The sequence below is a fragment of the Antechinus flavipes genome, chromosome 2 (assembly GCF_016432865.1).
Source record: "Antechinus flavipes isolate AdamAnt ecotype Samford, QLD, Australia chromosome 2, AdamAnt_v2, whole genome shotgun sequence".
Lineage (NCBI taxonomy): Eukaryota > Metazoa > Chordata > Mammalia > Dasyuromorphia > Dasyuridae > Antechinus > Antechinus flavipes.
This window is the reverse complement of record NC_067399.1, coordinates 232,006,461-232,022,843: the sequence shown is the minus strand read 5'-3', so window position 1 is coordinate 232,022,843 and position 16,383 is coordinate 232,006,461. Positions and strand designations below refer to the sequence as shown.

Genomic DNA, 16,383 nt, shown 5'->3' with positions numbered 1-16,383 from the left:
TGAATGGCTTAGCTAACAGATACCTTGGAGATCTTCTAATCCTGTCCCATATTTTATAGATGGAGAAACTAAGGTGCAGTGAGTGGCTTTTCTCATGATCCTCCATGAATTAAATTAAATGAAAAATCATTTAAAAATGATTTTAAAAAATCATTTTGTATATTGAAATATAGTTTCTCTGAAGTAAAGTGAGATGTCCTTGCCCTAGCTGTTTCTGACAGTCCAGCGAGGGGGTGATCCTGCAGGCTCTCAAATGCCCAGATATGAAAAGCAGACTCCCCCAGGGAGGGATTGCTGGCCTGAAGGGTAGAGAGGAGCTGGGACAGCTGCTAGCTGGACAGCTTTTCCTCTCAGGACTCCAGCCATCCTAGATCAAGACTCCCCTCTGCCTTCTCAATGGGTTATGGGGCCTCACCTTGAGGTGAATGAAAATGTCAGCCGGAATGTGGGGAGGAAAGAATGCTGAGCCCCGTCCAAACCTACTCGTGTTTGTGTTTCATTCTCTGAGTGACATCAGAACCCTTGGAGTATAAGACCCACAGGACTGGACTGGAGCCATCGGCCGGCTGCACACACACACACACACACACACACACACACACACACTCACACTCACACTGCCGCCTTCCAGCTGCGAGGGGAATGATATGGTGAAGCCAGAGAGCCGGGAGCACCATGAGAACTCCACGGGAGAGGCCTCTCCTCGCGCTCTCTATCCTCTGCCTCCTGTCTGAGGTAAGGGAATTGCTACACCTTACTGTATTCAAGTCCTCTCGTTTGAGACTTTAATTTAAAAAAAAAAAAAGAGGAGGAAAGATTTACCACATGCCTTCTCTCCACATCTCCCCATGACCCTGAGCCCCACCAAGCTGCCTCCCCCTGCATGCCCTCCGTTCTGTCCCCATCCCTGAGCCCTTTCACCCCGAGATCCGGGGAAAGGAATGATGCCTTCTCTCCCAACATCTCGGAGAGGAGAGAGCCAATGAGTGACTAGGTTTAGTAGTACATCAGTGACAAGGTTGCGCTCAGGAATCCGTCCGTCCGCTGCCTTCTAGGGGAAGCGAGGTGCCTGGAAGCAGGCACTCAATTCCGGTGCTGTCCCTGGAAATCGTGGAACATTGATTAAGGCACCGGGAGCAGATGTGCACCGGGCTGGGCTGGACAGCACTGCGTGGGCGCTGACTGAGGGCTGCCGGCTCTTCGCAGTTGCCATCGGTCTATCCCTCTGGAATTTTTCGGGTCCTTGTTCCAGGCATCTCCCGAGTTGGAAATATCACAAGCCATGATATCACTGCAATTTCATGCTCGTTGGCAACCTGACCAATCACTTTACTTTCCGGGATGTAGGTATCTGGGGCAAAAACTGCTCGAGTGCCATGTACTTCTGAATGGTGCCCAGGGGCCCATTTCAGAGGTGAGTGTGTTGCTTCAGACTTCAGTGATTGAACATCTCTTTCCTCCTCACTTTTCTCTCTCTCTCTCTCTCTCTCTCTCTCTCTCTCTCTCTCTCTCTCTCTCTCTTTCTTTCTCTCTCTCTCCTTTCCTTTCTTCTTTCCTTCTTCCTTTCTTCCTTCCTTCCTTCCTTCCTCCCTTCCTTCCTTCTTTCCTTCCTCCTTTTATCCTTGTTTCTCCCTCCCTCCCTTCCTCCCTCCCTCCTTTCCTTCCTTCACTCCTTTTCTCCATCCCCATCTTTTCTACTTCCCTTCCTCTTTTCCTTCCTCCCTCCCTTCCTTCCTTCCCTTCCCTTCCTTCCTTTTCCCCATCCCTTTCCTTCCCTCTTTCCATCTCTTTCTCTTTTCTTTTTCCCCTTTCTTTTCCATTCTCTTCTTTTTCCTTTCTTCTCTCTATCTCCCCCTCTTCCTCCTTTTCTCTCCTCTCATTTCTCTTTCTACTCTTTCTCTTCTTTCCCTTCTTTCAGCCATTATTCTATCTATCTATCCCCTGCAAGGAAAAGACAGGGAGACTAGAGGCAGGAGGTCTAAGAACCCCCTTTCCCTAATATCCCTTTATCTTGTTGCTTTCTTTAATTGCTTCTTTCTAGAGGCATGTGAAAGCATGGTTTTCAAAAAATATTGGAAGCAGGGAAAGGAGATGATGGCCAGGGAAGGCTACTTGGGAGGGGGAGGGCAGGTAATGAGGAAGGACTGGGAGCCACTATGGGAACAAGGTTCCTAGAATAAAAAAGAACTTAAGAACATTAACACAGACAACAATAATCCCCCCCCCAAAAAAAGAACAACAAAAAACCTCGCTTAGATACACTCTCCCCTCCCCTCTCCTCTAATTGCTTCTCTCTCTCCCAGGAATCTGGCTAGAAGCCTATGCTATGAGTAAAGGATTTAGTCATCACGAACACTTAAAACCACAACAGTTTTCTGGGAGAAAAATTAGATTCTTTCAGACAGGTTGTGGATTTCTAAATTAGGGGCAGGGGAGAAGGGTAAAGGGAAGAATGGGTAAGTGATAGGTCTAGGCCAGTAGCACTGAATCTAGGGAGGAAGAAGTTCATAAACTCTTGGTACATCTTGAAACACAGAATCAAAGATTTCAATCTGGAAGGGCTATTGAGTTCAACGTTCTTCTTTTATACATAGGAATCTGAGGCACAGAGAGATTAAGTGACACAACTGGAAATTGTTTTTTTTTTAAATAGATTTTCTAACTCCTTTATACTACAAATAAATAAAGTGAGGCCCAGAGAGGGGAAATAACATGTTCAAAATCACACAGCTATTTAATGCTTAATATAAGATGTTTACATGTATAGGTTACTCTACCCCTAAAATAATGTTTGTTTCTTTTCTTCTCTTCCCCTTTTCCCTTCTTTTTCCAAATTCTATCCATTCTGGAAGCCAAGAGACTTAAATTTGAGTTCCAGTTTTGTCACTAAGCTATCTGTGTGATCCTGGGGAAATTACTCATTTTATAGGCTCATAGGACTTATATGTACAGGGAACTTCTGAGATCATTTGACTCAAGTGCTCATTAAAATAAATCAACCGGAGGAATACACAGAGACTTGTCCAAGATCACTCCTTATGAGGTTACATACAGAATAGGGATTCAGACTTAAGTCTTTAGATGCTAAATGTAATATATCCTTCTACAGGTTATCTTAAAGAAAATCATAGGATCATAGATTAGAGATCAGTTAGTCCATGCTTGGAGAGCTAAATATGTAACTTGTCCAAGATCACACTGGGAGGGATTTGAACCCAGGTCCAATGGCTCCAAATTCAGCACATCTTCCACTATGCTGGGATTCTTCCAGAAGGTGTAGCCATTTCCAATCATTAGTCTTGTGAGGAAACTAACTCAGCATGAGAATTAGGCTTGGAGTGGGTCTCTGGAACTTTATTATTATAAAATGGGGTGCCATGGTGAGACAGTGGAAAAAGATAAATATCTGAAAAGACAAGAGATTTTTAAAAATAAAAGGTAAAATTTTCAGGTACATAATAGGCATTCCCATCCATAGAAAGAATAGTTCTTTTGATATAGGCTTCAATATTCAATAGGCTTGAATAGTTCAATTGCTTTTAGAGAGGCTGGTGAAACTATAAACTTGCCTATAGAGCAGATTTATAGTACCACCTTTGTCCCAAGCTATATCTATATTTCATTATCTCTATCTATCTATCTATCTACTTATCTCTCTCTCTATCATCTATCTAATTTCCCAAAGGACTTTGGGAGGGGGGTTGGAAATGACTGAATAAAAGCATCATCATGTGAATGCTCCATGTAATGGCTTCCATAGGGAAAGAACTTTGGAGCAAAGAAGGATAGAAAGTGTCACACTTTTCTTATCTCCTGCCCGGCGATGACAGTTTCAGTGTTGAAGAAGAGGCTCTGAGAGTAAGACTTTTATTGAGATCGTTGTCTTAGAAGGAGCCCCATAGCACTTCAACTGAAGAGAAGGCAGTAGCACCTTGTCCAAGACAGTAGCTGCCCATCAGTGAGTGAGCTGCTATATCCTGAGTAGCTTAGCACATCCCATCTTAACAGCAGCTGTCTGTAGCCAGTGATTCATGGCATGGATGTATGTTACTGATTTGTCCTTGCTGAAGGGGTTCAATCTTAGTCTCTAGGAAGAATAGCCTCAAACTTAATTTACTACAAAGCATTTGCCCCATTGAGTTTATTTCTGAATACAGCACAGAAAATAGATGGAAGTCATTCCTCTACTTATGGAAACTGGCATCTCTGCTACCAGGACCAAGTAAGTACTGGGCTACATGCCTATGAGTCATCATTTACTAGGTTCAGTGGGCTGCCAGTTCCTTGACCGAATCTCACATGATCTACTTTTGCCTGATCTGTTGCACCTCCAAAACTCATTCTTCTAAGAGCCAAAAAGGACATTTACAAAAAGACAAAGAGACAGAGGTACTATGTTCATACCCACATGTTTGCCCAGGTGGAGAGACTTTCTTGGAAAGTCATTGCTTTCACTATTTCTCTCTCTCTCCACCAGGAGGCTTACCACAGTCTCTGCCAGGAAAGAGAGAGATCAGTTCAAATGGTTAACATTTTTGTTTACACACCCACTTTTGAGTCAATAACCAGTTAAAAGGCCTACAGTAAGTTGTCAAAAACAGTTGTAGAGTACCTCTGCATGGATTTCATCAGGCAGATCATGCTGGACATGTTCACAAGGTTTGGACTGTTATTGGATAGTCATATGGTGAATTGACTTGAATTGAATCCTTATTCTACCACTAAATAGTTCTATGTGACTTTGAATAAGTTACTTCCCCTAAATTTCTTCCTAGATAAAATTATTGGGTCAGACTACATGATCTCTAAGATTTATTCCATCTCTAAATTCAATTCAGTATCCTCATAAAATAGCTGTAGGTTGCATTCTAAATATGTAGACTCTTAGCTTGGATGTAGCATAGATATCTCATCTGAAATCTAGCTTTCTCCAAAGAGGACTTTAATTTTTGTTTTTTTGAAGAGTAAGATGAGAACTAGAGTTAGGCTCTTGCTCTTTCCCTTACCTCTCTCCAAGAAGGGTTTTGGGCTAGAATAACATCTACTCACCTCAAACACTAATAGTCTAGGGTAGAATATTTTGTGGGGTTCAAGACAAATTCTACTTTCTCTGAGTCCTCTCAAAGGGAGAGTAATGCTTAGTTTGCTACTGCTAGTTTTGCTCCCTTCCACCAAATGTTGGCTGCACAAAAGATCATTATAAATAGCCAGTACACCTCTATCAAAATAAGCAGTAAAGAGAAATTAGAGAAGTTATACAGATTAAAATAGACCAAAGAAGGCACAAAAATAAAAGAACTCTTCAGCTGGGAGTGAGAAAAGATTTTAGCTGTCTCACCAAGGGGAATTTGCTTTTAAGAGTCTTTAGTGTTGCAAGTTCTGGAAGTCAAAGTTGATGTTGGGGGCCAGCTCCCCACATGTTGGCTTTTCTAATAGAAATCTAACTGCCACTCAGAAGTCTTAATTTGTCTCTCTCAACTAATTCTCTCTAATATCTGTATCTTTGAAATCCCTTCTTCCTTCACATAGCTTTACAGTATTGTAACTCAGCATTATTTCAGCCAATTAGGAATCATGTCCCTTTAATTATCATCTCTCTGTTGCTTGGCTTTCCAGATATTTTCCCAGTTCTCATTTCATTTTGTTCTTATGACATTGGGGAGAAAGGTAGGGCAGATTAATCTCTCCATTATATATATATATGAGCAAGAGCGAGAGCGAGAGCGAGAGAGAGAGTGAGAGAGAGAGCAAGAGAGAGAGAGAAAGAGAGAGAGACAAAGAAAGAGAGACAGAGGAATAGGATTTGGTTAGAGTTTCACAGAGTGGCAGAACTAGGATCCAAATCTGTGTCATCTGATTTCTAATCCAGGGCATTTTATATTAAAGCTGCCTCAGGACACTGTAGAAATGGGAGATACTATCATTGCCCAGTCTTCCTGGTATTCCTGTCCTGAAACCAAGTGACCAAGGTTTTTGTCTTTACAGGTGTATGCTCAGCTCTGCCGGATGCCATGTACCTGTCCTTGGTTACCCCCACATTGCCCTCCTGGGGCACCTCTGGTCCTGGATGGTTGTGGCTGCTGCAGGGTGTGTGCTCGAAGGCTGGGGGAGCCCTGTGACCAACTAAATATCTGTGACCAGAGCCAGGGACTAGTTTGTAACTACAGTACCACCCTGGGAGACAGGAGAGGCACCTGTAACTGTAAGCATGTTTGTGAACTTAGAAGGGATAAGGATGGGAAGCAGACTGGGTATAAAAGATTGGAATTTCCTCCAGGGCTAGTCCTCAACAAATGAACTTTCTCTGAGAGCAGAGGTACCAGGGACATTTGGAAGTTGTCCAGACTCCCTCTGAGCACAAGCTGCCTTGGATTTGGCCTTTGGAGTCATTTCCTGGATAGGACAGTGTCTGGGATAGGGTTGTCTTCACTGAAATCACAGGGGACAGAGAAAGATCTCAGGCCAAAAAAATCTCATAATGTGAGATACAGAAAGGACCTAAAGACATATAGAATGATAGATCTGAACGAAACATTAGCGGTCATCCAGTTCAACACTATCATCTTATAGAAAAAGAAACTGAAAGGAACTAATTTGTCCATGTTCACACAACTAAAAAGTATCAGAGCCAAGATTCAAATATAGCATTCTTGAACTCTAAGTTGTGTGATTCTTCCACTAAACCAATCTAATGGATTTCTTAAGAAGACATCACTGCAGGTTGAGAGTGGTCAAGAAAGGCTTCCTGGAGAAGGTAGAGCTTGAGGTAGACTATGAAGGACCCTACAACTAGCCAAGTCCTCTAGTACCTACCTGCTTCAGGAACCGAAGTCTGCTGAGGACCCTTTGGAGTAACTTAAATTAAAAATCTAAATCATTTTTTTTTGGCTTAGAAGAGTTATCAAGTGACAGAATTTTAGAGATGGAAGGAAATAAAAATATACTTTTAATTGAAAGGACCTCAGAGGCCATCTAATCTGATTTTATTTTATAGACAAATCATGTAACCTCTCTTCAATTTCCTTGAAATATATTTCTGTACTCATTCCTCTCTCTCACTCTCCTTCTCCCTCTCCCTCTCTTTCTCCCTCCTTCCCTCTCTCTTGTTTGTTTCTCTCTCTCTCTTGCTGTCTCTGTGTTTGCCAGATTCTGTCTTCTCTTTGTGTTCCTCTCTGTGTCTTTCTGTCCCTCCCTTTCCTTCTCCTTCCCCTCCCTTCTCTCTCCTTCTTCCTTTCCCTGTCTCTGTATTCTTTCCCTTTTTGATCAGAGAAGATGAAAATGAGTTTCAAGAGCCAGCCACTCTTCTCATCCCCTCCTTGTCTACATAAATGTTTGTTTTTCATCTTGATTGAGATAATTTCCCCTAAGTTTCCTATCCATTCCCTCCAACCTAGTATATTCCTCTTCCCTTCTTTTCATAAAAAGATCATCAAAGCATAAGTGAATCATTCTCAGAACTTATCTAACTAAACTCCATCTAAGAGTCTAGATAGTAATAAGGTTAAGAGGGGATGTATGTAACATCTCTTCATATTTGAATATAAATAACTTTTCCTTGTTTATTATCTTTTGATATTTACTTTTTTCTGTTTCTCTTAACTCCTGTGCTTGAACTTCAAAGATCCTATGCAACTTTGGTTTTTTCTATATATGTTAAATATGTTGCAGTATATCCTAGATACAATATATGTTTGCAGAACCAAACAGTTCTCTTGTTGCACAGGGAGAATTGGATTCAGAAGGTAAAAATAACTCAGGAAGAAAAATAAAAATGCAAATAGTTCACATTCATTTCCCAGTGTTCTTTCTTTGGATGTAGCTGCTTCTGTCCATCATTGATCAATTGAAACTGAGTTAGGTCTCTTTGTCAAAGAAATCCACTTCCATCAGAATACATCCTCATACAGTATCATTGTTGAAGTGTATAATGATCTCCTGGTTCTGCTCATTTCACTTAGCATCAGTTTATGTAAGTCTCTCCAAACCTCTCTGTATTCATCCTGCTGGTCATTTCTTACAGAACAATAATATTCCATAACATTTATATACCACAATTTACCCAGCCATTCTCCAATTGATGGGCATCCATTCAATTTTCAGTTTCTAGCCACTACAAACAGGGATTTCTTTGGGATATAAGCCTAGAAGTAACACTGCTGGATCAAAGGGTATGCACAGTTTGATAACTTTTTGGGCGTAATTCCAGATTGCTCTCCAGAATGGTTGGATTCGTTCACAACTCCACCAACAATGCATCAGTGTCCCAATTTTCCCACATCCCCTCCAACATTCATCATTATTTTTTCCTGTCATCTTAGCCAATCTGATAGGTGTGTAGTGGTATCTCAGAGTTGTCTTAATTTGCATTTCTCTGATCAATAGTGATTTGGAGCACTCTTTCATATAAGTGGTAATAGTTTCAATTTCATCATCTGAAAATTGTCTGTTCATATTTTTTGACCATTTATCAATTGGAGAATGGCTTGATTTCTTATAAATTTGAGTCAGTTCTCAATATATTTTGGAAATGAGGCCTTTATCAGAACCTTTAACTGTGAAGATGCTTTCCCAGTTTGTTGCTTCCCTTCTAATCTTGTTTGCATTAGTTTTGTTTGTACAAAGGCTTTTTAATTTGATATAATCAAAATTTTCTATTTTGTGATCAGTAATGGTCTCTAGTTCATCTTTGGTCACAGATTTCAGTAAAATAATTCTTAACGTTTTTTCTTCTTGATCTATTTTCCAAGTCAGGTTTTCATGTTTGGTTTTGGTTTTTGTTATGAAATTTTCTTTTACTTTTTCCATTCTTTTGAGTTGGTTTTACTATTTCCCATTGGCTCATAAAGCCAATGGTTTTCTCTTCAGTTCTTTCTAATTTTCAGGGAGTTTGTACTTGTAAATAAGTGCTAAGTGATTACCACTCCTTGCAATTCTCTCTTCTATAGTCTTCATTTCTTTTCCAATATTTTCTTCTAGTTCTCTCATTCTATTTATAAAAACATTTAAAATTTTAAAAAAATTAGTACATCCCTTCCAGGAATTATAGTTGAATCTAGTCCTAAGTTACATTTTTCTTTTAATCCTTTCTTCTAGATGTTTTCGAGTCATTCTCTTCCCTTGAACATCATAACATTTATTTATTTATTTATTACTCATTCTTCCAGCCTACTTCCTGACAGTGGACTTGATGTGAAGGGTAGGCTCTGCTATACTTCTGGAGGGAAGGTGTGGGCCTTTTCTGTTGCTGTTTTCTTGGTGTAATTCAATACACCAAGTATTGTATAATTCAGGCTCTCAGGGACAACTCATGAGAACCTTAAAGCTTTCAGTGCTGTCCCCTGGTCTAACTTCTTCAAGTTCCTGGTCTGGATTTGGAAGTGAATAAGAGTAAATTGCTGTTGTATTAACCACTGTTAATAAGCTTGGAAACTTTGCTCATTCAGTATCATGGAACTTCAGGCCCCACAGTGGTCTGGAATTCCCACTCTTGTTATTACTCTGTAGACTTCATCTGGGCCTAGAAGTTGGAACTGAGGCCTTGCTCTTCCCCAAGGTCTGGGCTATATCACTGCTACTTGCTTCTGAATTTTCTCTTTTTCTCACACTTCCAAGCACCTGCAATACCTCCTTACTTGGGAACACCACCCTAGGTTTGTCATACAGCCTGGATAGTGGGTAATAAAAGGTCTCTGTTTCTATTGAGGTGCCCTAGTATAGTTCTGGGGATACTCTGATGTGAGTCTGAACTTTCTCTTGCCTGGTACATAGTCTTTCTTTGGTCCTTTCCCCTGTGCTCTCTGCATGGCACTCCTAGTCAGACTCTGTCCCCTCTAACCACAGACTTCTCTGTTTCCCTAAGATAACCTGGGGTGGAAAAAATTGTGACTCTTTCTTAGATTTCATTAACAGAATTTGGTCTGAAACAAAATTTCCTAGTTCTATTTAGAGAAGTTTAGTGGGTTAGCTCTCTGTACTGCTTCCTGGTACTATGCCAATTGATGGCATTTCCCATAATACAGATTTTATGGACTTGGAACCTGAAGCCTAAAATAGGAAGTGACATCCAAAGCCACACAGCAAATCAATGGCACAGCTGGGTTCAAACCCTGGTCTTCTCTTAATACAATTCTCTTTCTAAGGAAGCCAGGAACCTGAAGGAGGGGTATTCTCTGTCATTGTGCTCACATACCACACTCATATGTGCTCAAAAGCACACATAAGCACATTCGTTCTCTGGCTTTCCTGGGAATATATTGGGTATCAGAAAGATAGGAAGTCCTTGGGTTTTCAGGTCTGGCCCCTGCCCAACTCAGGCATGAGAGGAGTGAGCCTCCTGACAGCTGTCATGAAAGGTACCAGAAAAAACAACTAAGATTAAAGCTCTCCCCTACCCCCACTGTTTCCTCCACAACTGATTTTCCTAAACAGATGCCACTGTTTACAAGACAATCTTATCGACAAGGAGACAGGAGGTCTCCAGGGACTCATACCCCAGCCTGTCTGGAGCAGGAGATTAAGGTGGCAGCCAGCTACTCCTTGGTTTCTAGGAAACGGGTGTCCACATGGCATCAGCCCAAAGTTGCATAAAGTTTGGAGTCTGAACTGACCTCTTACTTTTGGGAGGCCGCATGAGAACATGGTGGTAGGGGGACAGTGTGTGCTCCCACCTACCCCCTAGCTCTTTGAGGGAAAGACTGGGAGCCAGACTCTCATTCAAAACTGCTCCAATGTGCCTTTCTAACAAGTCTTTATTTAGCACTGGCAACCTGTTCTCCACAATGGGAGGGAAATAAGCAAGGTAGAAGAGTAGAAAGACCTCTGAAATTGAAGACAGATCCTGAATTTGTTCATTTCAAGTCCCCATAGTCCCCCTTACTTTCTAACTCTACATTTTTATGACAGATTCCCTGAAAGCTAGATCTGAAACTGTCTCGGTCTTTTCCTGTGTTGGGGAATTCTCTTTTTACCAACAACATTCAGTCCCAAGTGACTTGTGATGCAGGGGCGGGGGAAGGGGGATCCTGAATTTGTCATTTACTTACATTCATCTGTACGATGAGAGGGGATCTCTCTCAGCTCTGGTTCGTAAGATATAAAGATACAAAAAGACAAAATCTCTTTCCTCAAGGAGGTCATAGACTAGTTGGGGAGACAAATTATACACATCTGAAACAAGTCCAGAAGAAGTCCCAATAAGTCCTAAATTACGAGAGACAGGATTTTGTGGTGTTTTGCATTCTAATGTGGAGACATGGGTTGGAATCCTGGCTCTGATATTTACTGGCAGCTATGTGGCTCCATAGTGCAAAGAGCATTTGGTATCAAGAAGACAATTTCTTGAATTCAAATTTGACTTCAGACTCTTACTAGCTGTGTGATCCTGGGCCAAGTCACTTAACTTGTCCACCTTAATTCCTTACCTGTAAAATGAGCTGGAGAAGGAAATGGCAAATGAGTCCAGTATCTTTGCCAAAACAAACAAACATACAACCCAAATTGTCAAATGCAACTGAACAACAAAGTAGCAACAAAATTATTAATAGGATCCCATATTAACTGCTCTATTGTCTAATACACAGGGTAACAATTGCTGATTATGCTGTATAGGTTTGATAGATTGTTTCTTTAAATATATATGAGCGACTGTTATTATACCTGGCTGGGTGTGGGGGTCTTGATTTTTCCCTTCACAGTTCTAGAGGATGATGGCAGCTGTGAGGTGAATGGGAGGATCTATCAAGATGGGGAGATCTTTCAGCCGAGTTGCAAGTTCCAATGCCACTGCTCAGATGGGGGCTTCACCTGCATCCCCCTGTGTAGTGAGGATGTGCGGCTGCCCACCTGGGACTGTCCCTACCCTAAACGAGTTGATGTTCCTGGGAAGTGCTGCCAAGAATGGGTCTGTGACCAGGGAGTCCAACCCATCCCAGCAGCAGGTAATGTACCAAACCCAGGGTCAGTCAAGTCTGACTCAGTACCTTCTAGTCTCCATGTTCCACTTCAGTGCCACATTCCTTCCCCTCTGTTCTCTGCTGTTCCCAAACTTTCCCATTATCTTAGCTCACACAGAAAGGTGTGGAGCAGTGACCACAATGCTCCCTTTCTTTTGTTTTGTGGTAGTTTCCACTGTGATTTTGTTAAACACCTAGAGTGTATAAAGTTTAGTTGCTGGGAAAGATAAAAAGTTTAGATGATGATTACGATGCTAATAACAACAATAGTAAGAATTCTTAGCACAGCAAGGTTTACAAAGTACTTCCCTCACAGCAGTCTGTGATATGAAGTTGAGAATGTAAGTGTGATTTCCTCCAGTTTACCAATTACCTCCATGATACCAAGACCAAGAATGATCAAGTGATTTATATAATTGTTAGGATTTAGAAAAGGAACTTAGAAGTCATTCAATTCTATTCCTTTCCATCCAACCCTAAACATTATTCCATTGCCTAGTATGTGCCAGTTAATGTGCTAGATAGATATTGACAAAAGTAAAAAAAAAAAAAAAAACAACAAAAAACCAAACAAAACAAACAAAAAAAAACTCTTACCTATAGGATGGAGGAGTAAGGGAAAGGAAAAGAAAGAAAAAGAGAAGGTTCAGGGAAAGTTTTCATGAGGAAGTGGCATTTAGATTGGATCGTCAATATTTCAATAAATAGAAGGGCAAGGGGGACACTTCAGGCACAGGGAAGATCAGTAAAGACCATAGATTTTTAGTTGGAAGAGACTTTAGAGGTCAAGTTCAAATCCCTCATTTTACAGATAAGGAAATTGAGGCTAGAAAGGTGATGTATCTTGTGTAGGTTCATATAATTAATAAATATTTGAAGTGAGATTTGAACTCAAGTTGACCAAACTATTAGTCTATCTACTATAGGAATGTAGAATTGGGAAAGAGTGAGTTATGTATGGAGGGGATAGTAAATAATCTAATATGATTGGAGCACAGATTCTGGAGAAGGATGTGAAAATAAATTTGAAAAGGCAGGATGGAGGCTGATTTGCAAAGGCCTTGAATGTTAGATTAAGTCAAACTGAGACCTGAGAAAGATCTTAACTTAAAAAGGTCAAGGTCTCCTACTGCATCTAGGACTATTTGTTCTGATCTATATCTTGCCACTAAATCCAGATAACTCTGGAGAACAAAGTGAGGCTGATAACCTTGCATAGCCTTCCCTCACCTAAATCCAATTTACTAGTAGATTATGGCATCCCCTTTCTGATATCATGGCTTTCTTTGAGAAGGAAGGACAAACAACAACAAGGAGAAGTTTAAATTTTATTTAGTGTGCAATAGGAAGCCAGTAAAAGTTTCTGAGCAGAGGAGTAATAGACAGAATAGCTATGCATAAGGAAGATATTTAGTACTATATGAAAGAAAGATTGGAGGGGGGGGTGACTAGAGGTAGAAAATCTTAGTCTGAAACCATTATAAAGTTCAAGTAAAAGATGATTCCATGGAGGTAAAGGAGAGGCAAAAGGCAAGAAAGCAGAGACTGGATGAACTAGTGTAACTCTATGTTCACTAACTCCTGCAATCTTAAACTCTTCTAAAATCCTCGCCACATCCCTGAACAGAGAGGGACAGGGAAAGTCTGGTCATAGAGCTGGGACTAAGCATTTGAGCTTGATCAGGTATAAAAATTTCCCCATGTGTGAACCTGGTACCTGGAGGCTTTGAGCTTTTGACTAACATGGAACAACACAAACAATTTGACTTATTCCAAAATCAGTCCCTACAGCCCACGGAGATGGAGATTTTTCTGGTATTATAGATATTAATGCATCTCTCATTGTGCTGTGTGGGGTGCCTACTCCTAGCTGGCTGCCTATTATCTCGTTCTGGTTCTTGCTGTCAAAAGTTGAGTTTCTAAGAAATTGCTGATGCAATGTCTCATGCTTCCTTCCTGGTCAGTGCCCCGGTTCCTGGGACCTCCAGCACCACTGTCCCCTCAATTTGTCTGCCAGGAATGGAGCACATTGTGGGGCCCTTGTTCAGCTACCTGTGGGCTGGGTATGGCCACCCGGGTGACTAATCAGAATCCACACTGCCGGCTGGAGATCCAGCGTCGCCTGTGCCTCCTGAGGGCCTGTCCTCCTTTAAGAGTGCCCCACCTCAGTGTCACCAATACCCCGTAAAGAGAGGTGTTCCTGTCCATGCTTATGGATAGAAGCTTCTGAGGCAAGAGAGCCTCCAACTTGTCAGACTTGGAGACTGCCTGCCAACCTCATCTCCCTCTGAGGCTTCCTTCAGGCTGCTCTGACCTTTTGCTCCAAAATTTTTCTTTGAAAGAAACTCATCCTCTCAAATGGAGATACTAATAAGGCTCATATCTACCTTCCAGCTTCTAGAACTCATGATTAGGTTTTGAGCTTCTCCAAGACACTCCAACCAGCCAAGACTCAGTGCACCTCTGTAGACTTAAGTCCTCTTAGCAGAACAGAATATGGGGGAAAAAATCTTCAAGATCATCTAATGGGATAGACATCAAATGGTCTGTGAACGTAAATGGGAAAAATTACTTATGTAATTTCACTAACCTTTAAAATTTGCCTCTATTAGGTATTTTAAAAGAACATTATTCAAAGAAATGGTTTACAGGCTTTATCAGACTGCCAAAGGTATCTATGACATAAAAAATTAAGAACTTCTAGTGCAACCCTTCATTCTTCAGAAGAAACTGAGACCTAGCAAAGAGCTATTTAGTTGATAGACTGTTCTCTTTTCTTTTACATCTATATTGCACTTTGTTTTTTATGTTTCTTTTTTATTTTTTTAAATAACATTTTATGTTTCCAAATTATTCATAAAGAAAAATTTTAACATTCATTAAATTTTTTGAGGTTCAAATTCTTTCCCTTCTCCCCTCTCCTCAAGACTGTAAACCATTTCATATAGGTTATATATGTGCAACCATGAAAAACATATTTCTGTATTAGTCATATTGTGAAAGAAGACACAGACCAAAAACATGGGGAAAAAAGTGAAAAACAATATGCTTTGATCTGCATTCAGAATCTATCAGTTCTTTCTCTGAATGTGGATAACATTTTTCATCATGAGTCTTTTGGAACTGAACAGACTGTTCTTAAGAAAAAAAACCCCACAAGAACTTAACTTTCCTATTTACCCAAGACTGAACATGTGAACAAAGTCACAGAATCCCCATGATAGAAGAATCTTCATAAATTCTCTATTGAGCATTCTCTAGAAGACAATGCAGAACAAGAATGAATCTCAACGTTCTCTGAGAGGGCTAGCACTTTAAATAGGACAAGAACACTGTGGAATTGAACCAAATATCCATTTCTAAGGATTTCTGGCTCTTTATATCTTTGGAACAGCCCCTTTGTCTTGTGGGGCCTCAGTTTCCCTATGTAAAATGAGGAAACAAGATCAATAATCTCTAAGTCCCTTTCTATCTCCAGTAATCTATTTTTAATGTAGTTGGAGACATGGTTGGCAGCCCCAAGAGAAGGCCCTTTGGAGACCCAGGGTTCAGTGTGAAAAACCCACACATTATACTGAGCTCCCAAGACTGCCATGGAAGTGACCTCTGGGATCTATAGCTCCACTGGGAGTCAAGTACAATGCATGTGGAAAGTAGTGCCAGTAGTGTTCCTGGCTTTTTATCCCCTAAAGATATGCTTGTTCAATGTACTTCTGAGTCTATTAAAGCATTTTTGTGGAAACTCCTAATGTCCTATGGCAACCCTTGCCTTTGAATCCCCAAAAGGAAGAGGACACAAGGGTGGGTATATGCTTAAAGCAGATATAGCAGAATCCACATTCTCAGAAATCGGACTATGCATGAACAAAGTCACATACCAGGCCTTAGAGAATTTGAATAAAGATATTTCTGATTAAATTTTAGTGAAAACTGTGGAATTTTTTTTTTAGGGGGAAATACTGAAAATCTCAGGTCTTTCTTATACCAAGTTCATCACATGTCATTCTTTGTGCCACCTAAGTCTTAAGTGTGCCACTTAAGTTTAAAGGCCCATGATTCCAAGATGTCCTCTTCCAAGCTATTTGATCACCTGCCCTGAGCTAAAAGAAGTCACATAATGATGACTTCTGTTTCTCTCCTCTTTTCTGAAAGATTTTCAGGAGTATCTTATTTTTCCAAATACATACAAGGATAGTTTTCAACTTTCATTTTTTGTAAGACAATGTGTTCCAAATTTTTCTCCCTCTTTCCCTTATCTCCCCCTCCCCAAGACAGCAAGCAATCTGGATATAGGTTAAACATGTGCAATCCTTTTAAAAGTATTTCCATATTTGTCATGTTGCGCAAAAAAAAAAAAAATCAGACCAAAAGGGAAAAAGCCATGAGAAAGAAACAAACAAACAAAAGGTGAAAACACTACGCTTCAATCCAT

The 16,383-nt window shown here is 40.6% G+C and overlaps 1 protein-coding gene across 2 annotated transcripts; it reads left to right on the top strand.

Moving 5' to 3' along the window:
- Nucleotides 1–597: 597 nt before the first annotated feature.
- Nucleotides 598–15,869, top strand: CCN5 (cellular communication network factor 5). 2 transcript variants are annotated; one of them, XM_051976497.1, is made up of 4 exons: nt 598–735; nt 5,986–6,202; nt 11,694–11,936; nt 13,916–15,869. In XM_051976497.1, the coding sequence occupies exons 1-4, from the start codon at nt 676–678 to the stop codon at nt 14,137–14,139; spliced, it is 744 nt and encodes a 247-aa protein (XP_051832457.1). In that variant the 5' UTR covers nt 598–675; the 3' UTR covers nt 14,140–15,869. The 2 variants fall into 2 exon arrangements, with proteins under 2 accessions (XP_051832457.1, XP_051832456.1); XM_051976496.1 differs by having other exon boundaries at nt 11,694–14,008.
- Nucleotides 15,870–16,383: the final 514 nt, after the last annotated feature.

Coding starts and splice junctions, on each gene's coding strand:
- CCN5 (XM_051976496.1), top strand. CDS start 676: ATGAGAACTCCACGGGAGAGGCCTCTCCTCGCGCTCTCTATCCTCTGC. Junction 736..5,985: donor TCCTCTGCCTCCTGTCTGAG/GTAAGGGAATTG, acceptor TTGTCTTTACAG/GTGTATGCTCAGCTCTGCCG. Junction 6,203..11,693: donor CAGGAGAGGCACCTGTAACT/GTAAGCATGTTT, acceptor TTCCCTTCACAG/TTCTAGAGGATGATGGCAGC.